A 15,731-nucleotide genomic window follows, 5' to 3' on the forward strand; every position below is an offset into this window, starting at 1 on the left:
TCTTTTGTTCCACAAAGAATTCTATCACAATGGAAACTATAAAATGTGTTACTAATTGCTTTCTCAGAAAAATTACATCACCCCACTGAAGAATGAGCTCAATTATGGAATTACATACAGTAGCTTCTCTGTAATTAACAATCTTGTAAATACCTACATTGTTTCTGATTTTCCATAATTTTAAGACAATTTCTTAGGCTGCTAAAACATAACAGGTCAGCTAGCTTTTGGACCACTTAGGACTGATTGGAGAAAACCAGTCATGGTTTCACTAGAAAAAGGTGACAAGGTGGCCATCTTTAATATGAACAGATCAAGTGTATGTAGCACTTTTACTGAAAGGCAATGCAGAATAAGGATGAGGAATCCACCCTGAATCCTTTCAATTACGTTGTGCAAGTGTTAAAGCTAAGGAGTCATGTTAAAACATCAGTTAACTAACTGGTGAACACACTTCTGGGGAATGGGCCAACATCAACTCGAAGGCATGAAGAACCTGCAAGGCCTGAACTACCCAGCAGCAGGTTCCAGGAAAGAAAGCGAGAATGTTGCTTTCCTAAGTAAAACAAGCTAGGGCAAACCTGTTCAACTACAAGAACATGAAAGTCAGTCACAGTCAAATAAACAAAACAAAAACCACACTGGGCCAAGTCCTTATAACCTTGGCTCACCCAGCTGTTTGGAGCTAGCCATGGCAGGAAGGAGGTAGGGCAACCTCTGAGACTAAGCTCGCACAATTAATATGATGGCATTCCACAGCTGAGAGAATCAAGGCCCAAGGAGGTTTAGCAGTTTTGGTCAAGGTCACACAGCAGTTAGATGACAAGCTTAGCCCTCAATGCAGGCCTTTGGGCACTTGCCCCATGCTCTTTCCAGCATACCAACATCTCCTCCTGGCTGGAGACAGTATGGTCAGGCCATCTCATCAGGATCCCAATCACCCAGTGGGCAAGTCAAACATAACTGGCCAGCTCAAGGAGGGAACTTTCCTTTGGCTACAGATGAGTCAATTACCTAAAATTATACCATTCCAAAGTAAAGCTAGAGATAAAAGTATCCTTTCCCATTTATAAGCATTTCCTTTTTCACTTTATGTTAACTACAGTCAAAGGCAAGAGCAGCCCAGCTAGTGTGGCTCAGTGGCTGAGCATCGACCTATGTTCAATTCCTGGTCAGGGCACATGCCCAGATTTCAGGCTCAATCCCCAGTGCGGGTGTGTGCAGGAGGTAGCTGATCAATGATTCTCTCTCATCAATGATGTTTCTCTCTCCCTCTCCCTTCCTCCCTGAAATCAATAAAAATACGTATTTTTTAAAAAGACAAGAGCAAATTTATCATTTAGTATGACCACTGTAAACCAATTAGTCTCCATGTGTTATGTGAAAAACTTGACAGCATCTCAAACGAGTTTAAAACCAGCTTGAACAAGTGACATACACTGTGGAGAGAATGAGGTTATTAAATATGGGCCCGCAGACCCCAAGTGACCAGCACAAGGTGGAGGACACACTGAAAACCAGGTTCAACCTTCTGGTTTTTTTCTCAAAACTGTCAGTGCTTCCCTTCATGGCAAGGCTCTCCAAAGAAAATAAGGTGCTCCCTAGAAAAGATACAGCCCCATTTCAGGGACAAACCATGCCTCTAAGTATTTGGAAGCAAATCTAGATCATACCTTGAAATTTCTTTTTAATTGCATCCTTGGAGCTCGCATAGATCATTTTACTTTTCAGAGGTGCTAGTTCTGGTGCCCTGGATAAAGAGATGCCAAAAATGAAAAAACTGATGTAGAGAAAGTACAATTTACGTCGTGTTACACATTTATATCAGTAATGGGGAAGGGTCCTCAGACTATCCTGGGAGAGTTTTCCTAACTATACAATTTTTCTATGTCCCCACCTTCTTATAGAGAACGGTTGCAAGTGGCAAATACAGAATGGCTCAGGCTGACCAAGTGGGAAAAAAGTAGAGAACTACTGATTAAAAATCAGATTAATGGGGCCAGAATAAAAGAACCAACACTGACTGGATAATCCACTATATTACTGAATTTGTTTTCTTTAAAATAAAAACAAAATTTTTTTAATCAATAAAGGCTTGAGTTTAGGCTAATAACAACTTTTATATAAGACTAGAGGGCCAGTGCACAAATTCGCCCACAAGTGGGGTCTGCCTGACCCAGCCCCAATTAGGATGGATCAGGACAGGGCCTCTCAGGAGGAGATGGCGGGAGGTTGGCCGGCCCGCCTAGGGGAAGGGGCTGCGGGTGATTGGCCAGGTGGCCCTGCCCCTGATTGGAGTTGGGGGGCTGATTGGGGGTGGGGATGGCCTGGGGGAGGGGCCATGAGTAGTTGGCCGGCCGGCCCTGCCTCTGATTGCAGTGTGGGGGCCGATCTGGGGTGGGGCCGGCTGGGGGGAGGGGCTGCAGGCCGATCAGGATGGTGGGGGCCCATCGGGGGCATGGCCAGCTGGGGGGAGGGGCTGGAGCAGGTTGGCCAGCCAGCCTTGCCCCCTATTGAGGTGGGATGGTGATCAGGGTGGTGGGGCCCATTGGGGGCATGGCTGGCTGGGGGAGGGGCTGCAGGAGGTTGGTTGGCCAGCCCCGCGCCCTATTGGGGTGGGGGATGCTATCAGGGGCAAGCAAGCTAAGGGGAGGGGCTGCGGGCCTATCATTGTGGGGCAGGCTGATGGGGGTGCAGCTGGGCGGGGTGGGGGGGAAGGGAGAGGGCATTTGGCTGGCAGGCCTAGCTCTTGATGGGGTGGGAGAGTCTGATCAGGGGCAGGCCAGCAGCGGGAATCGGCCAATCAGGTAGTGGGGCCAGTGGCCAACCTCACGGCCCCACTACCTGATTGGCCGATTTGCTGGCCACAGTGGGCATCATAGTGACCAGTTGTTAGGTGATTATGGCCGTTATGACAACTGCTTTTATATATAGAGAGAGAGATAGAGAGATAGATAGATAGATTTAACCCCTTTTGGTTAGAAAAAGTTTTAACCTTTTGCACTCGCTTGCTTTTTTTCTCGATTCCTTTATTCTACTCGGGATTTAATTTTTTAAGTACCCCAGATTTTACAAAGCGTGGCAGTAGAATAAAAAACTGGAGTTTCTTTTCATACAAACTTATTTATTTGGATTTTTTTTATATTTCAAATTATTGATACATTCAAAGAGTATAAAAAGAGCTGCTACCAATGCTAACCATGTCGAGTCACACTCGATATCTGAGTGCAAAAGGTTAAAGTACAGAGAAGTACAAAGAATAATCTGTAAATCAAGTATGTGCCACCCCAAATTAAGAAATGCTAGTAATATTAGCATTGTTGCTTCAGATTTTCTTTAAAAGAACATATTATAAAATAAAAGTTCCTTTCTTACCCCTTTTATGTCTATTACAATAGCAAATTCTGACCACATGACTACTTGTTTTTCATCTTAGTCTACCAATAAAACATATCAGAAGGATTTCTTGCCCTAACTGGTTTGGCTCAGTGGATAGAGTGTCGGCCTGCAGACTCAAGGGTCCCAGGCTTGATTCCAGTCAAGGGCATGTACCTTGGTTGCAGGCACATCCCCAGTAGTGGGTGTGCAGGAGGCAGCTGATCGATGTTTCTCTCTCATCGATGTTTCTAACTCTCTCTCCCTCTCCCTTCCTCTCTGTAAAAAATGAATAAAATATATTTTTAAAAAAGGATTTCTTTTTTAAAGTTTAATGGCAATTCAACAATAGCTATGCCTTAATTGTCAATATTTACTACTATCTTGTATTTACAAGACTTTTTTGTGCTGGCCCCATGTTGAATGAACACTGGAAGCAAAGCATATGCTTCACCACTTTCTTCACCAGCAATACTGAAAAATACCAGAAATATTAACAATTGACAGAAAAATCCTATCCTATGCAAACTGCTATCTGTGAATGCATCATTCCCCACACCACCACCTACCCTCAGGCCCACCTCCACTCCATACTACCAAGATAGCAAAGGATAAATGGAGTGTTGTTAAATACTTTTAAGCACTTAACTCCTTTTCATTGCCATATTTCCAGGATGTACCACAGTCCTTAACACCATGGGCTGACATGGACCTCACCTAGTCTACTTCCACAGCGCGGAGATTCTATTCTTGGGAACCAGGAAAAGGACAGTTTCTATGTCTCTCAGATGCTTATTCTTCCCAATCCTAAGGTCAAAGGAGGGAGGCAAGTCATAACAATAACCTCAGGTCTGGCCAATGTTTGAACTGCAAAGTTAAGTGGGTACTTTTCTTACGCAGAATAGGTCAGGGAGAGGAAAAAGTACTCACTGCTCTGATTTTACTCTGACCAGATTTAAAAAAACACTAGGTAAGAGCTGTTCCCTGGGCCCTTTAAACAGCCTGTTATGGAATATTCCGAATGGTTTCACCTTTTCTTTAAAAAAGCAACAGTACAAAATAAAACACTGCACTAACATGGAATTTCCTTTTCTTCTTTTTACTTTTATTTTCCAAATGCTTTTTCATGTAGAGGATCATTGTCATAGTAAATAAAAAGTATAAAAACCAGGAGCAAATGAAGGAAATATAGGGAGGGTGGGGCAAAATTAGGCTTATATTTGTTTGTATGGAAAATAATACAATAATCTATATATATAAAAGCCTAAGCAACCGTTATGACCGAACAACCAGGTGACCAGTTGCTATGACATGCACTGACAACCAGGGGGCAGACGCTCAATGCAGGAGCTGCCTCCTGGTGGTCAGTGTGCTCCCACAGCCAACATCCCATGGCCAGCCAACCTCTTGTGGTTCCTCCCCCTGGCCGACCGGCCCCCTGATAGGCCTCAATTGCCAGCCAGGCTGAGGGACCCCACCCGTCCACAAATTTGTGCACTGGGCCTCTAGTTTATTCTTGACTTTACCTGTTTTACTCATAGCTGTTTCCCCAGGCCATAACACAATACCTGGCATGTAACAGAAATTAAGATTAATGAATGCACCTTCACTCAAATCTGAAATGTGCTCCTTTTGTCTCATTAACTACTGTCTTTATGTATTACTAGAGGCCCGATGCACGAAGATTCGTGCAACAATGGGCCTTCCTTACCCTGGCTGCCGGCACCACCTTCACTCTGGCCGGAGCTGCCTTTTCACTCCGCCCCAGAGCTGCCTTTCCACCTTCCCACGCTGCCCAGAGGCCTGGAGCAGCTGGGGCAGTGTGGAACGCCTGCGTCCCTCCCCGCCCCCGGCTGCTCCGAGCCTGCATATTTAAATTAACCCATCTTTGTTGGGTTAATTTGCATACTCACTCCTGATTGGCTGGTAGGCATCGCGAAGGTACTGTCAATTTGCATCTTACTCTTTTATTAGTGTAGACTAGAGGCCCAACGCACGCTATCGCACGGCCTCGCCCACCCACCTGCTGCACTAATGCCCCGCCCACCACGCTCATGCCCTGCCCACAGCCCAGCCCACCCGCCTGCTGCACTCGCAGCCAAGCTCGCAGCTGCACCCGCCACCCCACCCGCCCGCCGGCCACCAGCCTTGCTGCGATTGGGGCCTGTGGGCCATGGGGGAGGGCCCAAGAAGTGCTCCATGCACCTCATGGTGACTGGCTGTTTGGTCGTTTTGGTCATGACGCCTCTTGGCCTTTTATTATTATGATATATGCGGCTGCCAGTCTTGCAGAACAGTAAGTTGCCCTAATACATGCACCCAGACCTCATATTTATATTCCTCACACATCTTTGTTTAGTCAAGTGCAACAGGCTTGCTGAAATGAAACAGGTGTGACCTGGAGTTACGATCCTTTAAACCAGAGTTCTTTTGACTTCCTAGCCCCACATCCCAAGGTACTGGTGGCACACAACTGAGAGCTAAGCACCCCCTTGCCTTGCCCTGGCTCAGGCCAAAGTATCAAGAGCACCCTCACTCCCCCCAAATCAGAGGCTGTTACCTTTCCCCCTTCCCCCTGGAAGCTGAACATAGTTCATGTAAGAATTCCATATCAAGAAATGTAGCATAATACAATTAAATGAGGGATACAGATGTGACTTTTAACTCGTGCTTAATCTCAAATATTAACTTACTTGAAAAAAAACAGGATAACTCATTTAAACAGACTTTCAAAAAAAAGTCATGTAAAATCAATTTATAACACTTTTTTAGTATTTAGAACAATGCTGTCCAATAGAGCTTTCTGTAATGATGGAAATGTTGTATATCTGTGTTACCCAATAATGTGGCCACTAGTCACATGTGGCTACTGAGCATTTGAAATGTAAATTAAATGTAAATAAATTTTATTGCATTTAATTATTTTATATCTAACTAGCCACAGGGACTAGTGGCTACTACCCTTATGGACAGTGTGAACTATCACAGTTGGAGGCAATGATAGTACCAACTTCAAAAGTAGCAAACCACAGGCACAAATAAAGTATAGATGTTTTCAAAAGTAGGACGCTGGTTCCTGGCAAGTTAGAGAAGAATTTTGGTGAGATAAACTTCCTTTTCAGTATTCTAGGAAGAGTTTTAGAGAAATTTTAACTTATAAGGAGTTCAGAGGATGCACAGAAATCTAGCCCTCTGCATCCTTCCACTGCCAAAATAATCAACTATTGAAAGTCATTTTTCAAGTAAACAAAGAGTAGTTAAAATTTACTTTTGGTCCCACAAACATCAATCTAGCTAAGACCTTTTCTTTTCTTTCTTAATTTAAATTTTTTATTGTTGACACTATGCAAATAGTCTCGATTCCCACACCCTTTTGCCCATCTTGTAAATAAAAATTTACCAGAAACCTTGTAAATAAAAAATTAAATAACAATGACTACAGACCACTTGACTGAAAACTACTTTGGCTGCAGATACTGGCTCTCCAAATGCTAAACTAACAATGACATTAACTCTTGAGTTTTACAGAGACTCAATATTTCTATCACTGCTTACCATAAGAAAAACATCAGCTCCTCTTTTCTGGATTCCTTGGTTTCAAAGCTTGCATCATACAAAGCATAGCGACAATCTTTCTCTGGAAGCATTCCCACAAAATGCTTGAAAGGATCGGTTATGGTTACACCAACATCTCCAACCAAGATCTCTTTGCCTTCTTCTACAATGATGCACTTTTTGTCTGCACTGAGACAAAAAATGACAGCCTTCTTTCTTTTCTTGATTTCTTCTGGTGTGGAACACTTCCTAACTTTCATGTCATAAAAAATGCGACATACTTCATCAGCAACTTGCACTCCTGAGGCCTATAATGAGAAAAGAAAATCAAGAGCCTTATAATCTTTATTGTGCCAAATATAAAAACTATGTAATTGATTATAGACTGATATACACTTATTACAATTTTTAAGGCATACTTATCATCCAATAGGGAAACTGCAATCACTAATTTCAGTCACTGAACATTTATTTACAAGATTACATATTTAAGCCATTCATCACTATTATGTGGGATTAAGGGAAGAGTCATCTATGCAGCCCCTCATATCTTAAAACCTGAAAAAAGGTACTTCTGAGGTACTGGATTATTTTTTTTCTTATAGAGGTGGCTCAGAGCCCTGACTGGAGGTAGTCATCTTCCCAGTTTGATTATTAATATCATCCCAAATTCTTTTCATAATGTAAAATAGATGGTCAGAGTGGCTGGGCTGGAAAAATTATTCCATTCCTATGGCACAGCTTTCACTAATAAAAGAATTAAAAGGTCTTTGTTCTACTCACATTTCAAAATTATGTGACTACTATTCAGTAACATAACAGTCAAATGCCTTTAAAATTACACTTTAAAAAAATCTCCAAGTTTTAAATTAAGAATAATTAAGATTATTAAGAGACTAAATCTTAATTATTCCCACCACAAAAAGCAATGATATTTATGTGATGTGATAGAGGTGTTGGTTAGCTAATGCTATGATGGTAATCATATTGCAATATAAAAATGTATCAAATCAACAACTTTTACACCTTAAACTTACATGTTAATTATATCTCAATTTAAAAAAAGAATAAATCAGAAAATGTTTACTGCTGTGACAAAGAATACAGTTTAATTTGGTATTATATTGACCAGAAAAATAAGCCTTTTACTATGTTATATTTGCTATTTTGAGATGAGAAAGCAGTTGCAACAAGATCTTGATAGCAAAAGTTCTAAAACCAGTTTTTAATCTTTTCATCTTCTTTAAGGAATGTGCTACTTATATTAACTTTACTTCATTAACTTCTTTGGTTTTGCATGTCAGTTTTTCTAAAGTAAGAATTTAAACTTAATAGAATATAAATACTAAACAATGCAAAATTATTGATAACCCAAAATTAATGTCAAGTCATTTACTTATGAAATAAAAATACACGTGAGATGAAAAGATAACCCATACACTCGGAGAAAGTATTTGCAAATCATGTATCCAATAAAAACTTGTATCCAGAATATATAAAGAACCTTTCTAACTCAACAATAAAAATAAGACAACCCAATTTAAGGGATTTGAATAGCCATTTCTTTAAAGAAGATATAAAAATGGTCAATAAGCACTTGAGAAAAATGCTCATGATAGCAGTCTTAGGGCAAAACCACAATGAGCTACTACTTCACACCCACTAGGATGGCTATAACCAAAATGACAACAGCAATAAATGCTGGCGAGGCTGTTGAAAAACTGGAATACTTATACATTGCTGACAGAACTGTTAAATGGTGCTGCTGCTTTGGGAAACAGTCTGGCAGAGTTCCTCAAAAAGTCAACCCTTTGCACTCGCTTGCTTTTTTCTCGAGCTGCTACCGATGCTAACCGTGTCGAGTCACACTCGACATCTGAGTGCAAAAGATTAAACATGCAGTTAAACACCTAGCAAAGCCACTCTCCCAGGTATATTCACAAGAGGAATAAAAACATATGTTCATACAAAAACTTGTACATGAATGTTAATAACAGCATAATTCATGACAGCAAACAATTAGGAAAAACTGATGAATGAATAAACAAAATGTGGTATATACATACAATGGAATATTATTCAGCCATAAAAATGAGGTACTGATATATGCTACAAAATGGAAAAAACCTTGAAAAACATTATGCTAAGTGAAATAAGCCAGGCATAAAAGGCCCCATTATATGATTCTATTTCCACAAAATGTTCAAAGTAGGCAAATCTATAGACAGGAGGAAAGAGGAATGGAGAGTGATTACTAATTGATATTGGGTTTTCATTTTGGAGTGCTAAAATGTTTTGAAACTTGATAGCAATGTTGATGCAAAATTTTGTAAATATACTGAAAACCAGTGAATTGTACTTTATGATGTGTGAATTATCTATAATAATAAAAGCGTAATATGCTAATTAGACCAGACAGCCGAACGGCCTTCCGGACATCCTTCCAGACGACCACGCTATGACACCCACTGGCGCCAGGCCAACCAATGCGGGTGCGATGCGATTGTTTGGGGGCCTGGCTATCGCCCCATGATGGCCTTGCAGAGGGAGGCCCAGGCCACTGGCTGGCGGAACGATCAATCAGGGGGCTCCACAATCGCCCAAATAGGCCCAGACCACCAACCGGCAGGCTGCGGTGGGGGGTGGGACCTCCCTTTGCAAGGGAAGCTCAGGTCCCGGGTGCCTGCTGGTGGCGGGAGGGAAGCCTGGGTCCCGGGTGCCAGGGGGAAGCTGGTGCTGGCAGCCGAGGGAAGGAAGGCCTACTCTTGCATGAATTTCATGCGTTGGGCCTCTAGTCTACACTAATAAAAGAGAAACATGAAAATTGACCATCACTCCGCTACACCCACAGCCAATCAAGAGCGAGTATGCAAATTAGCCCAACAAGATGGCAGCGGGCACAGAGCTGGAGCGAGCAGGAGGCTTGGGTTGCCCCTGGCAATGGAAGAAGCCAACCTTCCCGCTCGCCCTGGCCGGCCCTGGCCTTTGCTCAAGGCTACAAAGTTTCAATTATAGAAGATAAATAAATCCCAGATACCTGCTTCTAGCCGGCCCTGGCATCTGCTCAAGGCTACAAAGTTTCAATTATAGAAGATAAATAAATCCCAGATACCTGCTTCTAGCCGGCCCTGGCCTCCGCTCAAGGAGGCGCTGAAAAAAAGAAAAGAAAAGAAAAGAAAAGAAGGAGGGGCTGGGAGCCTGGATCACCGGGGGGCGTGGCCAGCCTGAAAACAGCCCTCAGCTCCTCACCCAGGCTGGCCACACTCCCATGGGGTGAGGGTCCCCACTGGCGGGGCTTGGCCAGCCTGCAAACAGCCATCAGTCCCTCATCCAGGCTGGCCAGGCACCCCAGTGGGAACCCCCATCCTGAAGGGGGTCTGGCCAGCCTAAAAACAGCCCTCAGCCCCTCACCCCATCAGTGGGGGTCAGTTGGAGGTGATCAGGACAGGGAGGGGGCAGTTTGGAGTGAGCAGGACAGCAGGGGGGGGCAGTTGGAGGCGAGCAAGCCAGTGGGGAGGGAAGATGGGGGCGAGCAGGCCAGCAGGGGGGGCAGTTGGGGGTGAGCAGGCTGGTAGGGGAGGCAGTTGGGGACAAGCACACTGGTACGGGGGGCAGTTGGGGGTGATCAGGCTGGCAGGGGGGGCATTTGGGGGCGAGCAGGCCAGTGGCGGGGGGCAGTTGGGGGCGAGCAGGCCGGCAGGCAGAGTGGTTAGGAGCAATCAGGCAGGCAGGTGAGCCGTTAGGAGCCGGCAGTCCCGGATTGCGAGAAGGATGTCTGACTGCTGGTTTAGGCCTGATCCCTGTAAACTGGAAGTAGGACATCCTTCGAGGGGTCCCAGATTGGAGAAGGTTCAGGCCGGGCTGAGGGACACCCCCCCCTCCACCTGTGCACGAATTTCATGCACCGGGCCTCTAGTAATATATAAAAACCCTGGGTCGTAACTACCAGTAATGACCGGAGGCTGAACAACAGGAAGTCCGTGCTGGCCCCGCCCCCAAGCAAGCAGTAAGGGGCAATCAGGTAGGCAGGCAGAGGGGTTAGGGGTGATCAGGTAAGCAGACCAGTGGTTACGGGTGATCAGGTAGGCAGATGGCCCCTCGCAGGGCTGGCCCCGCCCCCAAGCAAGTGGTTAGGGGCATCAGGTAGGCAGATCAGGTAGGCAGACCAGCAGTTAGGGGTGATCAGGTAGGCAGGCAAGCAGTTAGGGGAGATCAGGTAGGCAGGCCAGCGGTTAGGGTTGATCAGGTAGGCAGACGGCCCCTTACCGGGCTGGCTTCGCACCCAAGCAAGTGGTTAGGGCAGTGATGGCGAACCTATGACACGCGTGTCAGCACTGACACATGTAGCCATTTCTGATGACACGCGGCCGCTAAGGTGGCCGTCTGCCAAGGATGAAACATTTGCTGCTCCTGAGGGTGAAACATTTGTGACTAGAGTCTTGGAGTAACTCCAAGACTCTAGTCACAAATGTTTCACCCTCCCCTATTAGACACTCTGTGCTGGAGGTCTGTAGGCCAAAACAACAGAAGTCCGGCACAGAGCGTCTAGTTCTGGGACTTCCGGTTAAGCCGGGATCTTTGCCCTCACTTCTCCCGGCAGAGCTGGGAGCAGCGGAACACAGCGGGGGACGCATCTCTGGGGGTCCTGCCATTCCCAGTAACCAAATAACAGTTAACCACAGCAACCATTATCTACTGTTCTGGGGTGTCATGGATTTCTAATCCATCATTACTGAGATAAGTGAGGGGGAGGCTGGGAGAGGCGAGGGTTTGTGGCGTGCTATGGGTGCCGTTTCCTGCCATTAGAAATAGCGGCAGCCATTTTAATTCACATAAGGAACACCATCTTGCTCCATAATGCAGACTCCATTTCACCACTATTACTGTTGTGCATCCTTATTAACCCCTATTTCTGCTTATTAACCCTGCCCTTTCCTAGAAGACAGTTATATGCACCATTTTGTGGTTAGTTAGGCTAGTTAACCCCTAATTGTCTGCAGGCCTAACAAGCTATCTATAATTCTATCTTCTGTCCCTGCCCCCCTGATGGAGAACCCCAAAAATAAAAAACTAAGGTTAAGTAAAGGAAGTGATAGTAGCAGTGGCCGACCCTTTCAAGAGACATGGACCGAGATGTATGGCTTTATAGAAAAAAATGGCAGATCATTTTGCGTTCTATGTACTGAAATGGTAGTAAGCAGAACATGGAATATAAATAGACATTTTGAAACTAATCATTCCCAGCTCTTGGAAAAAAGTGAGGATGAAAGGAAGGAATGCATTTCCAGGCAATTACACCTTTATAAGAGCCAATCTAATTCCATCCTTAAATTTATGAAAGGCTCTACAAATTTAACATCTGCAAGTTTGAGCATTGCTCACTCTATAGCTCAGCATGGAAAAGCGCTCAGTGAGGGAGAATTTATTCAAGAAACTCTCCTAAGATGTGCACCAGTTCTATTTCACAATATGCAGAGTAAAGATGCAATTATTAAGAGACTATCTGAGTTACCACTCAGTAGAAATATCATAAAAGACCGAATAATGAGACTGAACACAAACGTACAACATCAATTAAAGAGAGACATAAGGAAGTGTAAATATTTTTCAATCTCTCTTGATGAAACTACTGATGTCACATCACATGCTCAGTTGGCCATTATTGGTCAATATTCTGATGGTCTCACAATGAGAGAAGAGTTGATAAAGTTAGTATCAGTGACAACAAGTAAATCAGGAAGCAAAATATGTAAGGTTGTTATACAAACATTTCGTGACTTAAGCATTGATATCTCTAAAGTTGTGTCAGTGATGACAGATGGGGCACCAAATATGGTGGGGGAAAAAGTCGGATTTGTCAAATTGTTTACAGAAGCTATTGGACATCCGATTGTGCCTTTTCATTGTATTATCCATCAGGAGGCTTTATGTGCCAAGGCAGGATTCACCGACTTAAACGACTTAATGTCAGTTGTTACAAAAATAGTTAATCTAATAGCTGCTCGCCTCCTTCACAAGCGAGAATTTTCGGCACTTTTACTGGAGGTTGATTCCACCTACAGTGGACTGCTGATGTACAATAATGTAAAATGGCTGAGCTGAGGCAAAGTTCTTGAGCACTTTGTGGAGTGCTTTGAAGAAATTAAGGTATTTCTTGACGATAAGGATCTGGGAAACTTTCCTCAGCTTAATGATGAGTGGGTCAACACCCTGATGTTTTTTACAGATCTCTCTGTTCATATTAATGAACTGAACTTAAAGTTACAAGGTTTTGGCAAAAGTATTGACGTTATGCTTGGATACATAAAAGCTTTTGAAAGTAAAGTTAAAATTGTCAAGCGAGATGTAGAAACTAAAACTTATAAGTATTTTCCTCGAGTAACAAAGTATTTTGAGAAGGCCAGTGCAGCTGTACAAAATGAAATGGAACTCTTGCATATGAAGTACCAGCATGTTTTAGACTCGTTACTTGACCAGTTTAGTGATAGATTTAGTCAATTTAGAAGTCTAAAACAGACCATGAAAATAATAAGTATCCTGATGTAGTAGTCTACAGTAGTTTGGAATTAAATGGTTTCCAATGGATGCAAATTGATGATTTGGAGATGCAACTTGCAGAATTTCAAGACAGTATCTGGGTTCAGGTGTTTGTCGACTTGAGGTCAAAGCTTGAGAATCTGGAAAGGTGCTGCTTGGAGAATCAAGAGGAGTGCCACTACAAACAGGAAATTTGGAGTGCCTGGAACCGACTACTAGACACTTTTAGCACCCTGAAAAATATAGCAATGGCTTTACTCACAATTTTTCCCTCTACATACTTTTGGGAGGCCTTATTCTCAGCGTTAAATAATATCAAAACTAACAAAAGAAACAGATTGACAGATGAAGTTAGTAGCGCTTGCTTGGGCCTGAAGTGTACAAAATACCAACCTTCAATTGAAGATTTAGCCAATGAAATTCAGCAACAAAAAAGTCACTAATAGGCAGGTTAGTTAAAGAAGTCCCCCTCCCCCTCACTTATCTTAGTTCACGGCACCCCACACAAGCTAAATAATATCAAGACCAACAAAAGAAACTGAATGACGGATGAACAAAGAAGTCACTAAGCAGGTAAGTTAAATATTTAGTTTTTGGTTTATTAAATACAATTATATATAACAATTATACATTTATGTTATTTAAACTATAAATATCGCGAAATAATGTTTTTTCCTCAAAGTGACAAACTACCCGAGTTATGCTCAGTTTTTTGGCGAAGTTTGACACACCAAGCTCAAAAGGTTGCCCATCACTGGGTAGGCAGACCAGCAGTTAGGGGTGATCAGGTAGGTAGGCAAGCAGTTAGGGGTGATCAGGTAGGCAGATGGCCCCCCACAGGGCTGGCCCCGCCCCCCAGCAAAGAAAGAGGGAGGCCCAGGCCAGCCAAGCCATTGCACCCCAGACTGTCACCTGCAGAGGAATGTCACTGGTGGCAAGGGAGTGGGGGCAGCACTGCACAGATGGCAAGCAATGGCAGTGGCGGGGGTGGGGCCAGCTGCCTGCAGCCCAGGGAAGGAAAGCCCCGATAGGCCCTGATCTCAGGCCAGGCCTAAGGACCCTACCTGAGGGGTCCCGAATTGTGAGAGGGTGCAGGCCGGGCTGAGGGCTACCCCCCCACCCACACACACACACGAGTGCACGAATTTTCGTGCACTGGACATCTAGTATCTCAATAAAGCTGTTACTTAAAAATGTATGTAAGAATTCTGGGGATTAAAATACACTAAGATCCCAGCATTTAGTTAACATTAATGTACTTGGGCCATTTAATCATATTAATTATAATCCACTTCAATCCCATCTAATCTAATCCACATTTTGTTTATAAATGAATATTGCACTCTAAAATAATGAATCGGTAAATACAGAAAAATTAAGACTAGAAAATTACTACAAAAGCTACACAATCTTATCACTTTCCTACTATTAAAAAGCACTTTTCTTAAACCTTTTACTGCTTTAGGAGTAGTATCATTCTGATCTTCACAGTTCATCTGTGTACAGCAAGTTATGGATCTTTATTTTGCTTTTTTGAACAGAGGGAAAAATATTCAAAATAATGAATAACTAAAAGTGGACTTCAATTCTTCTCAACACCCAAGTTTACATATGTTGATTTGTTAGTCTCACATGTCCAACCCATCTTGAAAAGCATGAAGACAATATATTTAAAGCCTTCTACCCAACCAATCAATATTTGAATTTATCTGTTAACATCTAAGTGAAGTATCTCAAGCATTTTATATCCTGACTTAGAAAGTAATCAAAGTAATAATGTACCAGTAACTGAAAACAGAAAGGAAATGTATATTCTGCAATTAAAATGCAACTAATCTCAGCCAAATCAAGCTGTAACTTACAGGCATCTTAAAAGCCTCAGTAAGGAGGAATTTGAGCTTTTTCTATAAAAAATTAGGTCTGTGCAGGTCTCTAATGAAGAGACACTTCTAGTAGAAGAAATGAACACTGAAGACTGTGAAAAAGAAACTGGCAGACAATGGAAGCAGGAAGACCACTTTTGAGATAGTTACAAATATCCAGAAGAGAAAGCTCTAAAGTACAGCAGTGCAGTTGAAACAAAACAAAACAAAACAAAAAATCCAAGGGCATTCCAAAGTAGAATTGATATAGCTGAGTGAAACCACAGAAGTAGCATCAGCCCAATAAAATGGCTCAGTGGTTAAGTATTGACTTATGAACCAGGAGGTCATGGTTCGATTCCCGGTCAGGGCACATGCCTGGGTTGCAGGCTCCATCTCTAT

The 15,731-nt window shown here is 43.2% G+C and overlaps 1 protein-coding gene across 1 annotated transcript in view; it reads right to left on the reverse strand.

Annotated features, from left to right (window-relative positions):
• The window catches only part of DSTN (destrin, actin depolymerizing factor), a 52,156-nt gene that overhangs the window by 1,814 nt on the left and 34,611 nt on the right, over positions 1-15,731 (reverse strand). The window contains exons 2-3 of the mRNA XM_008141112.3: positions 6,931-7,238; positions 1,674-1,750 (exon numbers count right to left, since the gene is read on the reverse strand). Of these exons, the coding sequence (XP_008139334.1) occupies positions 1,674-1,750; positions 6,931-7,238 (385 nt within the window). The remainder of the gene's footprint in view (positions 1-1,673; positions 1,751-6,930; positions 7,239-15,731) is intronic.

Source organism: Eptesicus fuscus, chromosome 12, assembly GCF_027574615.1.
Source record: "Eptesicus fuscus isolate TK198812 chromosome 12, DD_ASM_mEF_20220401, whole genome shotgun sequence".
NCBI lineage: Eukaryota > Metazoa > Chordata > Mammalia > Chiroptera > Vespertilionidae > Eptesicus > Eptesicus fuscus.